General features: G+C 43.5%; 2 protein-coding genes across 3 annotated transcripts in view; one reads left to right on the forward strand and one right to left on the reverse strand.

Annotated features, from left to right (window-relative positions):
* Positions 1-7,499, forward strand: part of LOC135882298 (rho GTPase-activating protein 7-like) — a 143,292-nt gene extending 135,793 nt beyond the window's left edge. The window contains exons 11-14 of the mRNA XM_065409162.1: positions 2,127-2,339; positions 2,858-3,075; positions 4,328-4,501; positions 7,382-7,499. Coding sequence (XP_065265234.1) covers positions 2,127-2,339; positions 2,858-3,075; positions 4,328-4,501; positions 7,382-7,499 — 723 coding nt within the window. The remainder of the gene's footprint in view (positions 1-2,126; positions 2,340-2,857; positions 3,076-4,327; positions 4,502-7,381) is intronic.
* A 5,413-nt stretch (positions 7,500-12,912) lies between these two features.
* RARS1 (arginyl-tRNA synthetase 1) overlaps positions 12,913-19,503 on the reverse strand; it is a 34,155-nt gene continuing 27,564 nt past the window's right edge. For both annotated transcript variants that reach the window (XM_065409174.1, XM_065409175.1), the window contains exons 12-15: positions 18,052-18,157; positions 15,507-15,679; positions 13,873-14,120; positions 12,913-13,125 (exon numbers count right to left, since the gene is read on the reverse strand). In XM_065409174.1, coding sequence (XP_065265246.1) covers positions 13,016-13,125; positions 13,873-14,120; positions 15,507-15,679; positions 18,052-18,157 — 637 coding nt within the window. In that variant the 3' untranslated portion in view covers positions 12,913-13,015. The remainder of the gene's footprint in view (positions 13,126-13,872; positions 14,121-15,506; positions 15,680-18,051; positions 18,158-19,503) is intronic.

The raw sequence follows: 19,503 nt of genomic DNA on the forward strand, positions 1-19,503 counted from the left end.
TTTTCCTCTTCCTGTGAAGATTGCTGTCAGTACTGCACAGCAGCCTCGCTGGCAGCTGGTTAGCTCCCTCCAGCAGGCTAACTGGCCTGCACGTGGGAGTCTGCAGTTATGCTGTTGAGGCAAGACCTGGATAAGGATCAAGAATCAGTCTGGCATCCAGGCACTTCTGCCACTCCCCTTGGCAGCATTCCTATGGCTGTTAATTGGTGCCAGGCTGTCCCTTCCACCTTGGTGCTGAAATGGCCCCTTGGAAAAACTTCAGCTTCATGGAGGGCCAGAGGAGCTTTCCAAAATACCTTCACTGGCAAGGAGGGTGGGATGTTCCAATTCCTCCAGCCTCCTCCCTTGGCTTAGGCATACCACGTTCAGCGTTGGCCTGTATTTGAAGACTGAGCACAGGAAAGAAATGGTGCAGCGTGGGGAGGGGGAATAGAAAAGGGATTGGGGGGGGGGGGGAGAGAAGGGAAGAAGCTGCAAAGAACGGCGTGGAAAAGAAGAGCCATCACCACCTGCAACAGGCTCTGGTGCATAACATATATAAACGAAGGGACTAGTGAAAGTTCAGGGTTTTGTTCCCAGCTTTGCCACTGGCTGTGTCACATAGAAGTCACGTAGGCCTGGGCTGGGGTAGCTACAGATGCAAACCCTCAATGTAGATGCACTCTGCCAGTGTCAGATGGGCCTTATCTTGATAAGCCCCACTCAAGCAAGCCCCTTTTTGCACTGGTGCAGGATGTGCCTGTGACAGGTTTGCAGTGGTGTCACTACCACTGAGGAGCCTATAATCATTGTGTCTGTAAGGTGGGGATAATAGCTCCCTTGCTGAGAGACTTGGTCATTATTTGCAAAGCAGCTTGGGAGACTCAGATGGAAGGTGCTAGAGCAGGACACTAATGAAGTGTCATGTGTTGTTTGCTCTGGAGAAGACCTCTGTTCTTCCTCTGCAAGCAAACCCACAACCCTCTGCACTCTTCCATTAACCATATGTTATCACAGCTTCTCCCAGACTGACAAGACTCTCTCTCACTGGGGGAAAGCTCCCTTATCAGAGAAGAATTCTCAGCCCATTAAGTCTGTCTCTCATGGTGAAGGAGTTGGCTGTGCTTTTTAATGAGACTTTGGGGTGTATACTCTCCCTAGTAGGCAGGCCTGACCTCCTTCCTATGCAGCCAACGGCCCCCACAATAATCAGCATGATGGCTGGCTCCACAGCCTGGGCCGGCATAGAATAAAAGATGTAAGCAGCTTCCCAGGCACGCTCTGTAAGGTCAGGCAAGTCGTGTACATGCAAAGGAGATAGTGTATCTCGTCTCCGATCAGTCATCTCTACCTTGTCCATAAGCCAGGAACTGCTGCTGAGAAATGGAAATTCCTGTCTGAACCTTACTCTATCTCTCGGTATGAGCCAGAAAATGCTGTAACCTCACTACCTGGAACATCTGAGGCTGTGGCTTTCATATGAAATTGATCTAGATAGCCAAACCCAAGGAAGAGCAAGTCATGTGCCTTTACCTCAGTTGCTGTCTCTGCAGAATTAATATAAAATCTACCTAGAGGTGTTAGTTTAATGAGTTTAGTTTTCAAACACATTTATAGGCAGAATACACTTTTAATGGGACTTAGTCATTTGATTTCCTGGCATAAGACATTATAGTTAAAGCCTCAACGCTCCAATTAGATAAGTAAATTTTCCAGTTGTACAGATGGGTGTGAAGTGACTAGCCCTACGTTGCACACTGAAGTGGTGGAAGAGCCAGGAGTTCAATGTAGGAATCCCACTACAGTGCTCTAGCTACTGAGAGAGGATGTCATTCCTTAAACTAGCTTTCCCATTTCTCAGGGCAGTGGTTTTTATTTTCACATCTAGTGCTATAAAATGTGTTGTGCTGCTCCTGATTGCTGATCGATCATTCACAGTCTCGCTGCATTAGCAAGTCCAGCTCTTTCAAGGAATGGTTTAGAATATTCATTGGCACTTGCTTTTGTGCTTGTAACTTTTACATGAAGAGTCTCCAATAGTGAGTTCACATTCACGTAAGGATCATTATCCTAGTAGATTTTTCTCCCAGTGTAAGAATAAATATGATGGGACTGTGCTTAGAATCCAACATCCCCTCCCATTGCAGATGCCCGACTATTGCCTGGATCAGTGTTGTGATGACTTATGTGAACAGAATGGCCTGAGTGAAAAGGCTTCTAATCAGACCGCCTCAATGAGGCACTCCATGCTGGTTTCCCTTGAGAACTCCATGCAGGACTTACTGCGAGATGCCAAGGAAAAGTTCAAGAGCTGGGTTACTTCTTCAAACTTGGAACGTGTGGAATTGGCAAATAAAAAGGTAAATCTGATGCTGGGGTGTTAGCAAAGATGGCAGTTAATAATCACGCACCTTTCTGAGCTTGTGGCTGCGCTGAAACTAGCTGTGTTTCTGCCTAACGTCAATTCAGCAACTGCTCCAGAGCCCTTTTGAGCTAGCGGCAACTCCCTGGTGCCTTTTATTTGTAGTCTATGTCTAGCATTAATCGAAGTTGAGCTGTCCATTTGTAACTTGCACACCCTCATCTACAGCACCCCATTATCGGGGCAAGATCTCTATCTTGTAGGAAGAAGTCAAGAGAGGGCCTTCATTGTAGATACCAGAAACATGAGTACTCATGATCCATGCTGAGTGGGCAGTTTATTCATATTATAAAGCCCCCTTTACTCCACTTAGGCTCCTAGAACCATTCTTCTGTAACACACACCTTGGTGAAAGGCTGTCTAGGTTTCGGCTGGAGGGAGGGAGTGGTGGAAGGGGGAACGAATCACTAAATCTACTCCTAGTAGACTACTAGTGTCCATTAACTGTCTTCTAAGGTGGAAGATAACTACCACGTCCGGTTATGGAAGGCATCTACTGAAATCAATGCCGCTCCTAAAGTAATCCTTCAACGCATACTGACAGAGCAGCATCTGTGGGACCCAAGTCTGCAGCAGGCTAAAATCCTAGAGACCTGGGATGATGAAACAGATGTTTATCACTATACAACAGAAAGCATGTCACCCCTCCTGCCGCGGGATTATGTGGTTTTGAGGTAAGGAACTGCTGTGACTTTTCTCATTGGTTTCCCAAACACAATTTATAGCCCAACTGTGGTGCGTGTTGCTTCCCAGCATTTCATGCTGGGTTGTTCCAGTTCCATGTCAATCAAAAAGGGGTGCAGTTCCCTATTTCCGGATCCCTACTGTGTAACTAACCTCCGATCTGATTGTCCATTACTGTGACACAGTGTATATTGCGGTAATGCCTAGAACCCTCAGCCCCATTTGCCAGGCAATGTGCCACATGTAACAATAACAGTCTTCCCCAAAGGGCTTACAGACTCGGTAGGAGGCTTACATTGATGAGATTCAGAAATTGTTGCCACATTCCTGCCTCCTTTCTTCTAAAAATTACAGCACAACTGCAAACATTTGTTGTTGTAGCTGTATTATCCCCCAGTGCGAGAATCCTTGGTTTGCATCTGGGAAAAATGTAAATTGTAGCCCAGTATGACAATGAATAGATCCTGTTCTATCACTCTTTCTTCCTAAGAAGGTATAGGTGGGAGATGTGGATGGATTGATTGATTGGGGGTTTTCCCAGATCTGCTCAGGTGATTTAGGCCCCTGGATCCACTTGAGCAGATCGTTGTGCTCATGTGCAATGTGGTGTCTTGTGGGGGCAGGAATCTGGTTGCAGCATTGGGACCCTTAGTGCTTGTCTACACTTACAGCGTAGCCCCAGTGCAGCTGTAGCACTTAGTGAAGATGCTACCTACGCTTTTCCTGTCGGCATACGTAATCCACCTCCCAGAGAGGCGGTAGTTATGTTGACAGGAGCCCTCCCATCAACATAGCGCTGTCTATACAGGGGGTTAGGTCAGTTATAACTATGTAGCTCAGAGGTGTGGATTTTCCAAACTGAGCAATGTAGTTATACTGACATAAGTGTGTAGTGTAGACAAGGGCTTAGTTAGCTCCTCCATATGTCTCTCTATATGGATTGTAAACTGTTCCGGGCAGGGGCTGTCTTTATTATGCATTTGAACAGTGCCTAGGACAAAGGAACCCTCATCCATGACCTGTAGGTGCTAGTGCAACACAAATAGGTCGTTTATGGCAGGATTTGTAAGCTTCCTCCATATGGATTGAGGCATGGAAAAGATTTTTATTCATGTCGTGCATTAACTGATTTGGTCTCTGCCCATCAGAATATTGCTTTACGCCATAGGCAGAACATCAGATTGTCCAGCCATGTAAAAACATCTGTGCGAAACATCCTAAAAATGCCCTTTTTTGTTCTAGGACTTGGAGGACTGATCCCCAAAGTGGCACCTGTATTTTGGCAGCTACCTCAGTTGACAGTGAAGGAGCTACTCTGCATGGGATTTTGGCCCATGTCCTTTTGTGTCAGTATCTCATAGAACCAGTTGGCTCCCAGAAATCCAAAGTGACTCACGTCTGCCGGACAGACACGAGGTATCATTTTAGTTTATGCTTCTTTACCTTAGCCCTGTGGTGCTGCTGGGTCCTGAGCACAGCTTTCCAGCCACCAATATGTTCTGTCACATGTATTCTACAGTAACATAGAGGAAATTAACATAAAATAATACTTAGCACTCAAGTGGAGAGGGCACGAGACTGGAGTCTGGGTTAGATTCCTGGGTCTGCCACTAACTTGCTGGATGATCTAGGGCAAACCACTTAATCTCTCTTCCTTGTAAAAGTTCCCCCTTGTGAAATGAGGATAATGCTACTTCCTCACCTGTGTAAAAACACTTTGAAGTCTTTGGATAAGAAGTGCCCGTTGATTTATTTTGTGTATCTGCAAAGATGTCTTTGCCAAGTGGGTTGTCTACTACAGGTTTGAGTTTGTGCTCGCTGTAGAGAAGTATTCTGTCCCCACAGAGTATCGACAACAAAGCTATTTTGGTATTGGGACAGATGGTATTTAAAATCTCACATAATCTTTTACTGAGATTTTTTTGACTATGAATTTTATATTAATTGCCTCAAACACAGTGAGTACTAGAACTATTCATCACACCCTGTCTGAAGCTGTCGCACAGTGTTATTGTGTGCTGTTAGAGAGCTATTTATAATAGCTGCCCTATTTGTGGCTGCAATGATCTGTGTGAGTTTACAGGGAGAGAGGTAGAAAACGCCAAGCAACTGGTATAATCCAATGCTGAATATCTAGAAGCTGGGAAAGCTGATTGCTTCACATTCTATGCTGGTGAAGCCGGTCTCGTGAGTGACGACAGGGGCTGCATGTTAGCTAGATTTCTAGAAACAAAGATGACTCTTGTTACTCTGTCTCCCTACAACAAACAAACAGGTACAAGTTAACCCCCAATATTCTAAAATCTTGGGGCACATGCAAAACCTTTGGTAAAATGGGAGCTTCAATCATGCACAGAGTAGTTATTCTGCAGGATATGCCTTGCTCCGGACCTGTAGAGGGGGACATAGCACACAGTTTAATCAAAGGCAGGCTAATGGGGTATTATGTGTAGAGGGATTTTTTTCTCCATGGTGTTTCAGAATAAATAAGCTGGTGGAAGAGAGTCAAGTCCTATGATGTTGGAGGAAAGTTAGATTTCACTCAGACACAACATATTCTGCCCAAGAACAGTGAATTCTAGTAACCTCAATGCTGCCAAGAGATGTGACTTATTATGTAAGGGATGGTCTTGCTGGGGAGATGGAAGGGTCAGCTTTAAATTGCATGTCTCAATTTTAAAAACATTTGAGGCACAGTGTTATACTGTAATCTCTCTTTTTCATGTGTGCTTTACATCTGGGCATGACTCACCTCCTGTCTGAGCTCTGGAAAGCTCCCAGAAATGTGAGCCAACTTTGAGGACACTGTGAAATGTCCAATGGACTTGAATTGCTACATTTTGTTTCAATTAACCAAAACCCAAAGGGGCGAGAGTCCCAAGTAAAGTGGCACCACTTTGGCTAAACAGTCTGCATCAAGCTGCGAAATAGTCACCAGTGTCACTGAATAGAAAAACAAGTGGGACTCTGTTGGGGAATGGCTGCAATGGCTCATTTGGAAGGTTTGATAGATGTGCCCCCAACACCCATTGGGAAGAGATTTGCAGCAGTTAGCAAAATGTCATTAATCGCTAACACCAAGATGACCAGTCAAAAATTCTACTATAACCTAGGTGTGATAAGAAAATGAACCTCTTCCACTGTTTCTCCACTGGAATTAGTGCATTTTTGCATTAAGCCCTCCTCTTTCCCAGACCTAGCCAAACTATCTTACTGGGAGGAGTTGGCCTTTTGTATGTACACACCCACTGTGAGGGTGGGGGCATGTAGGCACTACTGCAGTACTACTAATAATTAGGTGTGTATGTGCTTACAAATTAAGAAGGTAGTGGACAGAAAGAAAATGAATTGCTTAGTCCTGTTTAAATATCTTTTAAGGCAGGGGTCTCAAACTCCAATGACCACGAGGGCCACATGAGGACTAGTGCATTGAACCAAGGGCTGCATCACTGACCCCCCCCACTCGCTGCCTCTGGCCCCGCCCCCACGCCACCCTTTCCATTAGGTCCCGCCCCTGCCTCACCTCTTCCCTGCCCCATTCCAACCCCTTCCCCAAAGTCCCCACCCCAACGCTGCCCCCAGGGGGTGCAGAAAGGGTGCAGGGTGCGGCAGCGGCTCAGGGCAGGGAGTTGAGGTGCAGGTGGTGTGCAGGGTGCGGCAGGGGGCTCGGCAGGGCGTTGGTGGGTGGGGTGCAAGAGGGTGAGGGGTGCGGCAGGGAGTGCAGGAGGGGTGTGGGATGCGGCAGGGGGTTGGGGTGCAGGGGTGTGTGGGATGTGGCAGGGGGCTCAGGGCAGGGGGTTGGGGTGTGGGATGTGGCAGGGGGCTCAGGGCAGGGAGTTGGGGTGCAGGGTGCGAGCTCCATCCCGGCGCCGCTTACCTAGAGCGGCTCCCTGTCCGCCTGCCCTGGCCCCCGGCCCCATCCCTCTCCGTTCCAGGAAGCAGCTGGAACCGTGTCCCTGCAGCTCCTGGGCGGGGGCTCAGGGTTCTGTGCGTGCATGGCTCTTGCTGCTCCTCTAGGTACCTCCCATGAAGCTCCCATTGGCCGCGGTTCCCTGTTCCCGGCCGGGGGTGGTGCCTGGAAGGAGGCAATGCAGGAGCCCTCTGCCTCCTTCCCCCTACCCCCCCCCGGCCCGAAGGGGCGTGTTGCCAGCCGCTTCAGAGAGCGGCGTGGGGCTCGCAACGCCACAGGGGGCAATCCCACGGATAGGCAGAGGGGCGGGGAGTTTGGTGGGCCAGGCCGCGTGTTTGAGACCCCTATTTTAAGGGCTGCTAATATATCAACTTCTTGGTTTACAGGGGACGAACAACAGAATGGTACAACAGAGTTTTTGGTCATATGTGTGCTGCAGAACTGATGAGGATAAAAGACTCCTTCAAACCTCTCAGGAACGACACAAAGGAAATGAAAATCTAAAGCACCTGGTTCTAAACAGAGACTGGTGCGGAGGCATGAACTGCTCCTCTGCTATCATTTTAAAAGCTATAGACTCAATAGACTTGCCTATATTTTAAAACTAATAAACCAAGAAGTAATTTGTAATGGCATATAATGTAATGTAAAATAGTAATTTTATAAAGCTGCTTTTTTTCTTTTTCCAGTTTCAGGAAGCTGTTCTTGAACTGGCTGCACAGAGATAGCTAAAAGGTCAAATGTATGTATGTGTATATATACGAAGTTATAAAATGCAATTGTTACATCTAGGAAAGACAAAATATGCTGGTTCAAAATTATAGTTATAAAGTAAGTTATTAAACTAAAAATATGGTATTTTTCCAAATACGCATTAATATTTTATAAGATGTAGACTTCTATGCATTCTAGAGTATTATGTCTCTTGAATTTTCTTTTTATTGAATAAGGTGGTGGAGATGTGAAGTTAATTTTAACCTCTTTACAGTTGAAAATAGGGCTGAAAACCTATGCCTTTTACGAGAGGGAGCTAAATACTTTAGCATGTGCTGTTAACTCTCTTGATACTTCCTTTTTACATAATAAAAAACCAAATCTGGTGGGGGTGGTTGTTTTAACGTTATGAGTAGAGTTCCTGCATTTGAGAACGTTGCCTACTTTCACCATGGTGAAGCTTTAGGAATACATTTCAACTGTTAAATAACAGCCATAAGTCAACCTAACCAAGCTAAATTCTAAGCAGAAATTATGTGAATGGACTATCAAAAACCAGTTTCTGCATGTAACCTGCAACTTCAGTCACTTGAGCTCAATCATAGGCATTGTGCTTGTCTTCTGAACTACAGTCATGGTTAAACATTCCTTATGTACCTTTAATAAGCTGCTCATCATGAAAACCAAAAAGTGTGTGTACACAGATAATTAAGGTGCTACTCCTAGGGGTAAATGTTTTATACAGCTGTGGGGTGTGTGTGTGTGTGGGGGGGGAGGGTGTTCTTGTAAAACTAACTTGTCCTTGATTTATGATGTCTTGGAACTCATTCATAGTTGCAGGTGTGATTTAGAGTTGCTTAGGTGTATGCCATGCAAAGTAGCAATGTTACATCCTTACACTGATAGTGGTGTGAGTGTTATCAGTGTCTTACCAACAGCGAGTAGAAGTTCTGAACAGTGTATCACCAATAGATTTCTTAGTGCTACATAAGAGCTGGGCTATCTGGACAGTAGGCATAGCAGGCACTAGCTCTGAGCTAGTGTGGTTGAACATAACTAGAGCGGTAAAGCACAGGTAGGAACTGAAGAGACAGTCAAATGAAAGAGAGTTCCACTCAATTACATCACATAGCGACTGACAGCTAAAAAGTGACTGTTTGTATCCAAATGCTGTAAGTTATAATACTAAGATAAGTGTCTGGTATTGAATGAGGATAGTGATATAATTGTCATCCTTCCACCAAGTTTCTGTGATGTCTATCAATGGGACACAGTAATACAAAGGTACAAAATATATAGGAATGAGAGATGAGGTAGTGCTGATGGATGGGGACCTACTGGTGGTACATGTGCAAGAAAGAATAAGGGCAAATACAATAAAAATCTTAAATGAATCAAATTGTAACAGACTTTCTATGGCTAAAAATTCTATGCTTCAATAATAAAATATTCCTACTGCTATATTCTTACCTCCTACCTGTCCAAGATGGTGATTGTGAAATGGTTTGGGAGAAAGATTATAAAAATAGAAAACTGAGTAATAATGGAAGATTTTAACTATCCCCAATTTGACTGGGTACAGGTCACCTCAGGCTGGGAAGCAAAGACAATAATTTGTGGTGTCAAAAAACTGCTTCCTTGAGCAGCTAGTTCTGGAACCCAGAAGGGGAGAAGCAAATGTTGATTTAGTCCTAAATTGAGCATGTTTGGCAAAGAGGTGAATATAGCTGAAAGACTTGCTGATAGCAACCATAATATAAATTTAACAGGAGCCCACTGTAGTAGCATTTAACTTTAGAAAAGGGAATTACATTTAAAAAAAAAAGAAGCTAGTTCACTCTAAATTAAAAGGAACAGCCACAACAGTGAAATGTGTGCAAAGGGCATGGAAACATTTTAAATACACCATAGTAAGAGGACCAACAAAGTAAAAGTGGTAAAAGCAACAAACAAACAAAAAAAGCCATTAAAATTGGAAGTCAAATCCTACTGAAAAGAACAGACAGGAACATAAACTCTGGCAAGTCAAAAGAAGAAAAAGACACAAAGCAAAAATAAGTTTGAGAACAGCAGAATCAGGAATGTTGGAGGACCAAGGTGTTAAATGAGCACTCCAGGAAGAGCAGGCTATTGTTAAGAAGCCAAGCGAATTCTTTGACTCAGCCTTTACTGCAGAGGATGTGAGCTACTGTATTAGTTTTAGGTGGCAATGCAAACTGTCCCAGATTGAGGTGGCAATAGAGGAGGTTTATGGAACATTACTGTTTAATTTATCACTTTAAGTCAGCAGAAGGCATTCAGCAAAGAGTTGTGAAGGAACTCAAATAGGAAAGTGCTATGGGTAATATGTAACCTACTTCAACTTCTGTACTAGCTGATGTGACACCCATTTTTTTTTAAAGGCTGCAGTGGTGATCCAGGCAACTACAGGCTCGTAAGACTAAGTTTAGTACCAGGCAAACTGAGTGAAACTATAGTAAAGAACAGAATTAGCAGACACAAAGATAAACACAAGATGTTACAGAAGAGTCAACAGGGCTTTTGTAACAGGAAATCATACCTCCCCAATCTACTGAAATTCTTTGAGGGTAAGCCAGTTGATAAAATACTTGAGCAAGGTCCTTTACCAAAAAAATCGTAAGAGAGTCATGGGATAAGAGGGAAGGGCACCTCGTGGATCAGTAACAGGTTAAAACGCAGAACCAAAGGGTAGGAATAAATGGCTAATTTTCAGAAGGGAGCAAGGTAAAGAGTGGTGTGCCCCAACATGAACAATGAGGTGGCAGTGAAGCAGTACAAAGGGTTCTTACTGATCTCCACAACAAAAATGGAAGATGAAATTCAAAGTAATGCACATTGGGAAACATAAGCCCATCTATACATACAACATTAGCTGTTACCACTCAAGAAAAAGACCTTGGATGGATTGGTCACTGTTAGCTGTTTTCAATGTTAGGCATCACAAGGCAAGGAATAGATAATACCACTATATCAATTTATGGCATGCCCACATCTTGAATATTGCATGCAGGGCTGGTCACCCCATTGCAAAGAAAGAGACTGGTACAGAGCAAGGCAACAAAAATAATTAGGGGTATGGAACAGCTTCCTAGGAGGAGAGATTAAAAAGAGTGGGACTGTTCAGTATAGAAAACAGACAGCTACAAGGCACATATGATAAAGATCTATGAAACCATGAATGGTGTGGCGAAAGGGAAGTGTTCCTTCATATAACACAAAAACCAGGGGGCCCTCAATGAAATTAATAGGCAGCAGGTTTAAAACAAAGAAAAGCAAGTTATTCATCCCATGACTCAGCGTCAACCTGTGGAACTTACGTTGTGAGGGCCAAAACAATGCTAACAGGGTTCAAAGGAAGAACAAGCTACGTTCATGGAGAATAGGTCCATCAGTGGCATGTTCCCTAGCCTCTTTTTGCCACAAGCTGAGTGTTCGAGATGGATCACTCAATGCTTGCTTGTTCTATTCAGTCCCTCTGAAGCACTGGCAGAAGACAGGCTGCTGGGGTCGATGGACCACTGGGCTGACCCAGTATAGCCGTTCTTAGGTATTATGGAGAGAGAGCGCATGTTAGCAGACTTACCAGCACCCACAATAATGCTACTTTACCATTTTGCTCTTAAACCCCACTGAAAACTAGACGCTAGGCCCCACATGCTCATAGTAATGCTGCCAGATTAACTTTATTGCAGCACTGGAAATATAGGTGGTGACAAGTTTTCCTGAGCTGGCGATTAAAAATGTAAAAGCTCTGCTAACAAGTCACACAGCTAAACCTGGAGCCAGGCTTGGAGATAATTTTGCACTACTTTGGGTCTCAATCTACCTCCAGTACACTGCATCCTATTCTAAATGCTAATGCAGCTTTTTAAAAAATACTAAGCAACCCGGACATCTTAAATATTTCAACATTTAGATGTGAGCACAAACAATGACAATGCATGTAAAAATATAGCAATATATGGTCAGGGATGCTATACTGAATTTTGTAACAGGTACAGCAAGTGATTTTTAAAAAATTGCTCTGTAATATGTAAGCTTTAGAAAGTCCAGTGTACCATGCTTACAATGAAAAGTGAGAGAGGTTAGTATTGTGCAATAGCAGCTAATGATTTTAAATGCCCTGAGAGGAAACTTTTTGTTTGGCTGGATGTATGCTATGCTGCAGTATAAGTAGGTGCTTTATTTAATCTATTTCTAGTTTACAATAGTTAAAAAAAAACAAACCCTTAGACATCAGTGGCACAGCTGCAGATGCAGAACATAGATGTGCCAACTGCTCGTAATTTATGGAGGCTTTGCCACATCCCTGTACCCTACATAAGTATTAGAAACAGTGTTTTAACTGTCTTCTTTCTAGGTGCTGATAAGTGAGAATAAGACAAGCGATGGGTGAAACTACTTAAGCTCAATAGTACTAGATACAAAACAGGCACCGCTTCAACTGAACTTAAAATAAGCTAAATCTTTGTCTCCCCTGTGGTTCTTTGTAGCTCATGATATTAAAAGTGTGATTTAATTGTAGTTGATAAAATAAGAATATTTGGTCAGGCCTTTTTTCTGTGAGAATAATATAAATAAAAACTAAATATTTCCCATCATACTGTTTAAATATGAATATATAGTAAATGAAACAATGACTTCACATACTATGGCTCTTTGTCTCCTGCACTCCTGGTGATCTGAGTATCACTGATCTAACTGGTGTGTCTACAACTGCATCTTTCAAAAGAATTAAGCTTAAGCTATTGAAAAACACTTAAATGAGGCTATGCAACGTAGTGTGCACAGGGCAGCCTCGGGTACTATAGCTTTATATATTTTGAAAGTCTGGAATGTTAATATGCATAAGAATTTAACCACTTTCCTCAGATTTGTATTTACTCAGTTTTGTTCCTTTTCTGTACATACTTTTGGTTGCAATACTCAGATTGTAATAGCTTGGACAAAGCACCTCTAATAAAGGTGCAGCCCTCAAACACTTGTCAGCTCTGTTCTCTCTCTTTGTCTCTCTTCCAGGTTACACTATTGATGCATTCTTGACCTTGTTTTTTATGTACCTATTCAGCGTGCGATATATAAATTCAGGCACCTGTGTGTAAGAGTTTCATATCCTTTAAAACATCACACTGACAATATGCCACCCACATACAGGGCAGCACACACAAGTTCAATCCACACAATGTTAGCACTTTTTTATTTTTAAAGTAGGTTTTGAATGAGACTCCTATGACAGCTAAGAAAACTAGTTTAGTAAAATACAAGAGGTCCAAGTGCAGAAGTAGTTACATCTTCTGGACTGGTTTGATGCCCAGGATGTCAAACCCTTTGGCCATGACGGCAGCTGTTGCTTCACACAGCAACATTCTCCACATGTTCACCTTCACTATCGTTCCTGAAGAAGAAAGAAAAATAGTGCAAGCTTGAATGAGATGGTCAGGAAGCTTCACAAATTAGACATTACAGTCACAGCATTTGTGCTGTTTCCATGATGTAGTACAGTTAGAATTATGTAGCTTCCATTACACTAAAAGGGATTGGTAAAAATGCACTATTTAATACACCCAGGAGGTACAGCAAGTAGCATTTTTCACGAGAGATGATCACTAATGCCCACTTTTTTCTCTACTTGAGAAAGTTTTGTTACGTGTGCTAGCACTTGGAAAACTAAACTTATTCTGAGCACTTGTAGGTTGCTTTTATATATATGATGAATTTCTTTTTTAAATATAAATGGGAACTGTTGAGTCTTCTATAAAGCAGAGAAAGAGCAGTCAATGTGGGCCACAGACAGCACTCCTTCATACACGGCAATAGCTCTATTTTTTGAATAGGCCAAGACATGCACTTGTTTATAAAAATTACTTGTCATAAAAACTAGATATTATTTACTATTAGCAGTAGCTCTGCAGAAACAACAACAAAAAGCTGCCTTGACATGCTTGTGCATTAGTTACCTTGCAACCAAGAATTACTGTAGTAGCAGCATCCTTAACACAAAATTAAGACTCCCCACTCCTAGATATTATGACCTTTCAGCCTGGAATCTGGTGCAAACCTGATCAATTGTATCATTAGAATTCTCCAATTACAACCTCACAAAGATGTGTTCGCTGCAAGCAAGTTTAAGGGATGCACTCACCAGTTTGTCTGTCTTTTTCCACACAGTAACAGTTATCGTAGAACTCTGTGAAGGTGGTGGCCAGCTCATAGAGGTAGTCACAGAGTGTGTGTAATAAGAGATCATCCAAAATCTTCTGCAGAATCTCAGGGAATCTCAGAATGCACTTGCCCAGTTTCCACTCCTTTTCGTGGTTCAGTAATATCTTTGTTTCTCTAGCTGCCTTCTGCAGCATCTCTTCATCAATGTTGGCCAGACGTGCTATAGATCTGACAAAAAAAACAGCCCAGCATTGGTCATGCTTATGTATGGAATTTTGCAACAGGATTGAAGGGCCGAAAGCAAAGGGGTTCTGATTTGAAAGATCTAGCTACGGAGTGGTAACTTAATCAGATATTAGAAAACGGCCTGAACTGCATAGAAGAATATTCAGTACATTGCAAGAACATAGGCGATTAATGCAGGAGGCATGCACTGGGTGGAGGCATTAGTGCATGGAAGCAGCAAGGGGCTGGACACGCATTCAAGAGGAAGAGTGGATGAGAAGCTTAAAAGGTGACCAGGCACTGATGTGGGAAGAAGCCTGGGGGCTCAAGTGTATGTGGGGGCAGTGGAAAAAAAGAGGGAAAGCAGTAACAGATGGGAGAGAGAACAGGGACAGGTACCCAAAAGAGGTGGTGGTGCCCAGTTCCCTTGTGAGAGTGGGCTATGTAATTATTAATAAACCTATACAACTATTCATTTGGGAGAGAGCTCTACCCTGTAATGTCACTCAGAGATGCCTGCCTGGAAAACTTCTCCACACATTGCTGGAGCATGTGCACCGAAAACAGACCTGCCCCTTCTGAGGGAGGAAGTTGACCATGTTCACTAAATAGGCTCCATCGAGACATGAAGGCAGAAAACAAGACAATGGCCACACTGCTAGAAAAATTAGATATGCTCTCCATCCAGCTGGCAGGACAGCCTGCAGTGACTGGCCAAGAAGGAGTTCCACTTCCATGCCCTCTCAGAACATATGGGGCCTAGATCACAGCATGCACCACCTGATAATACTGATAACAGATTTACCAAGGGAGATGAAGTTTCAGCCCAGCACAGAGTTCAGGCTAAGCTGTTATGAAGCATGGTAGATATTTTATACTAAACAAGGCAGAGCTTTTCAGAGGGGTCCAGCTAGACTCCTCCTTTGGCATTTAAAGATATCATCAGGGCAAGCAGCTCGGGAAACAAAATGAAACAGGCTTAAGGCCCCAAACACAAATAATATTTTTTTTTGAGTAAGCAGCAGGAGAGCAAAGGAGACCACAGCAGAGATTTCCCCAGGAATTCTGTTATTTTTAGTTAATAAAAGATGGCATAGACATACACCGCGCCACCTCGATATAACGCCACCCGATATAACACAAATTCGGATATAACGCGGTAAAGCAGTGCTCCCGGGGGGGGGGGGGGGGGGGGGGGGAGGGGTGTCTGCGCACTCCAGTGGATCAAAGCAAGTTCAATATAACGCTGTTTCACCTATAACGTGGTAAGATTTTTTGGCTCCTGAGGACAGCGTTATATCGAGGTAGAGGTGTATTACACTTTTTGCAATCTAAAGGGCAACTCATTTTAAGCTAGGTCTTAAAGCAACCAAGATACTCTTGCGCTACCTGATTCGAGTGAAGGCATAGAGCAAGTAAGCAGCTGTATTTCCTCTGTCATCCAACATTTTATCAAAAGAAAAGATGTAATCATTCATCCTGTTATGGGAGAGGTCAGCGTATTTAATGCAGCCAAAAGCAACTGATGTCTGGGCAGCCTTCAGTTCTTCTTCAGTTAGAACCTATGGAAGACCAAAAAGAAAAACGAAAAACCAAGTTGTAACCATTCTGTCCCCTACACAGCATTTGCTTCACCACAACCCCAGAGAAATGGAAAGGCCTCAGCAGGAAATATTCTAGAGGCACCAGCCAAGTAACATGCTGGGGGGAAACACGGTCAACTCATGGGCTTTGAATGCTTTTTCCAGAGGGAAATTAACTAGTAAGAACCCATTTCAAAGCACTGACTGTTCAGCTAAATGTCCTTATCCCTTAAGTGAATTTTCTATTTCATCAAGGCTTACTATAAGGTGGACACCTAGATTATCTGGAAACACAGCAGGATCAGCACAATACTTCCTGCTGCCAAAGAAGTCCCATGCAGGTGTTGTTCCTGTGATACTTGAAACTGAGGCCCTGTCGTGTGTGCACGGACAGCAAAATTAGTGGTTGCGCCCAGTGCCTTTAACCAAAATGTCAGCTGGTTGTGGCCCCCCACCTAATTAGTGGTGAAGTTGCATTGCTGGTAAAGTGCTTTGGAAGGCAGAAAATGCCATGTAACTGTAAATTAGTATACTGCCCCACTGTCTGATTGACCTCAGAGAAGTTTAGGAACAGTTTAGCATGCTCTCCTATATTCTAAAGGGCATCCTTCTTCCCCCATCAGCATAACAGAATGGTCTGAAAGTTTTGACTTGTGTTCCAGAAAATGAGGATCTCTTCAAAATTAGATCACCTCACATAGTGGAATACAGTATGTAACGAGGTAACACAGTTGAAGGCTACGCAAGAGCAAACTGCCGTGCTATACATTTTTGAAGCTATTTTGAGGCTGTTGTAACCAGGGATTTGGAGCAATCAAATTTTTGAATTGCTCCGCTCCGGCTCCAGGCAAAAACCTACTGGTCCACGCTCCAGCTCCGGGCTCCGCTCCAAAGCCCTGGTTCTACCAAAAAAACAACAAGGTTTTTTACCCATGAAAGCTTATGCCCAAATAAATCTGTTAGTCTTTAAGGTGCCACCGGACTCTTTGTTGTTTTTGTGGATACAGACTAACACGGCTACCCCCTGTATTCTACCACCACCTGCTGGACCTTTAAGAAATCAGCTGTTCCTCCGTTGCATCTTACAGTGGAGATTTAACGCTGTTTTACAATGCAGGAACTTCTCTCACTCAGACAAGGAACATGACCTGCCCCAACTTTTTTTTTTTAAATTGTTTCCACCAGTTGGCCACTGCTGACACTGGTATAGCAGCTCTGCAAGTGCTAAGATGGGGTTCCTGGTGGACTTAACGTTCATTTTAATTTTTAATGTATCGATCTTTGCTCCTGCTCTTCTATGGCCGGTGACATCTCCTCACCTAACTAACCTCCCCCACCTATTGCTGGCAAGAGAATTTCTGTCCCAAACAACAGGATCAAGTCCTGGAGTTGCTTATCATCCTCAACTGCCTGTTTGCTGGCTCTGCCTCTCCTACTCATCTCACACCCTGCCCCCTTCTAAACTTTGCTCATATCTCACCCTTTTCCCCTATTAAAGATCCCTGCTCTCCCAAGAGGCTCCTGGCACCATGCTGGGACAGTCTCCGACAACTCAGATTCCGAGTTGTTCCCGAAGAGCAGGTTGCTCAGCATTCTGCACCAGCTTCAGGCAGAGCAAGGAGCGGTGCGGGGATGATTACAGTAAATGCTTCGAGCACTGGAAGCTTTAACATCCTAATTTATTCTCCTGGATCCAACTGTGCAATAAATATTCCAAAGGGAAAAAGCCGACAGTAGATAGTGCGGAGTACCTAGTGCACACATGTGGACCCTCTTACTGTGCACTAAGGGAGCCTTCTTGCCCAGCAGCGTAAGGCATTTGAGAAGTGCATTAAGCTAAACTGCCCGAGGGCATTCAGCATGTCCCCACCGGGAGTACGTGCAGAGTAGCTAGTGTGCTTTCAATTCGCACCGTAGCTTCCTGCCCACTAACTTCCCCATGCAGACAAGCCCCCAGACACTGTATGTTTCAAAACTACAATGTCCAGCCAGTGCTGAGGCTTTGCCTGCGGTGCAATCCTGCCAGCTCAAATTAACCCAGAATTGCACTAAATCCATTAGGAATTAGCATCAGTGTCTACTCCACACTGCAGGGAAGTTTAAGAGCTTCAGAGGTGGAGAGCCTCTCCTACTGGTGTCAAGAACAATTCCAGGCCGTAAAAGAGAGCTGCTTGCTAATCACAACATGCAGTAGAATGTTAACACTGAAAATAAGCCAAGTGAGCAATGTGATGGAGGGGAAAGTCTTGCTCTGTATATATTCCCCTTGGATCCATTATACAGAAGCAGCCAGTACATGATGAAACTCACCACATATTTGTTTCCAAGAAGGAAAGTAAGCCATCAATTACCTTGTCACGCTCTTTGTCCTTCAGTTTGTCCATTGATCGTTTCAGCCCCTCTTCCAGTAGCTCAATGAGCCGCACTGTATCCCCTGAACGAGTTTTGAACTTTTTCCTGAAAGCACATAGACAAAAATCCTGCTTGGCTCTATAGAAACCCCATGGGTCACAATCAGCACTATATACAAGCCCCTGCAGAACTAAATCTTACAATTACTTGGGTGGCCCACATTTCTCAATAGTCTAATAGAGTCAGCTGCACATTCCAATGGCCTCCGCTCCGGAGTTAAACGTATAAAACAGGCATCTAACTGGTGCACCTATAAGGGCGGATGGGAACTGTAATAAAACTAATTGGAGAAAAAGAAGGTTTACAATTGGCTGGCCAGGGTGTCAGTCATATGTGTAGGACAGTTTTCCTGTACCATCAGAGCAAAAACAGTTGTCAGGAAAACAGCTCAAAATATTTCCCCCTATTTTAATATTGAAATGCAACAGCAAGGAGACAGTGTGTGGACTCTCAGCTACACGTAGCTCTTGCAGAATGCATAGGTCTGACTGCAGTATCACCTAAGAGAAGAAAAGGAGCTTGAGATGGAGTACTAAGTAACTGGCCTAGAGATAGGGGCATTGGGATCCCTTTCAATATCCATGCAGCCCAAGGAAGATGGGGGAAGTGAAGGAGAAATGAAAAACCATCCCTTCACCAACCAGAAAGAGGGAGACAGAGGATATAGCTTAGAGTGGAATCGCAGCGACCCACAGTACAACACTTGAACATGCTATGCGATATGTTCCTTGTGACTCAGAGTCACAATATTGCAATGTGAAGCTGCGAAAAACAGACATAGAATTTCAAGCCATACTGGAATTAGTTTGTGAGTCTTGTGGGCCACTGCCACATATACTTCTATTTGTAGCAAAAGGATAAAACAGGACTGTAAAAAAATGCTGAATTAGCTACATATCCCCTTCACAGAGAGAATCCTACAGGACAATTCTGTGGTTAAGGTGTTCCCAATTACCGAAACAGAAACACAAGCTATAAACACATTTGCTATGGAGTAGACAGAATAATCTTGCCAAACAATATGCAATCTAAACCCACAATCTAGCCAGTATGATTGAGCCAGGGTAATATATAAAATATTTTTCTTATGGAAAATAAATTCGGATTACTTATTTTGCAGTTACTTTACCAACGAATAATGAAACATTGGTTTGCAATGTTAATTTAGACATACATGAACTTCATTTACAAGAAATCTGGTGGTTTTTTTTTTTTTTAAGATAGAATTTTCTCAAATGAAAACAGGGCAGAGCTAGTTCATTTTGGATGGAAAGAGAGGTGGCTTTAAAAAAAACACCCCAAAAACTTGATCTGTTTAGATTCCAGAAAAATAGTGCACTTTTATAGACTAGTAACAGAATATATGGAATGACAGTCACAGCAAACATGCA

The sequence above is a fragment of the Emys orbicularis genome, chromosome 8 (genome assembly GCF_028017835.1).
Source record: "Emys orbicularis isolate rEmyOrb1 chromosome 8, rEmyOrb1.hap1, whole genome shotgun sequence".
NCBI lineage: Eukaryota > Metazoa > Chordata > Testudines > Emydidae > Emys > Emys orbicularis.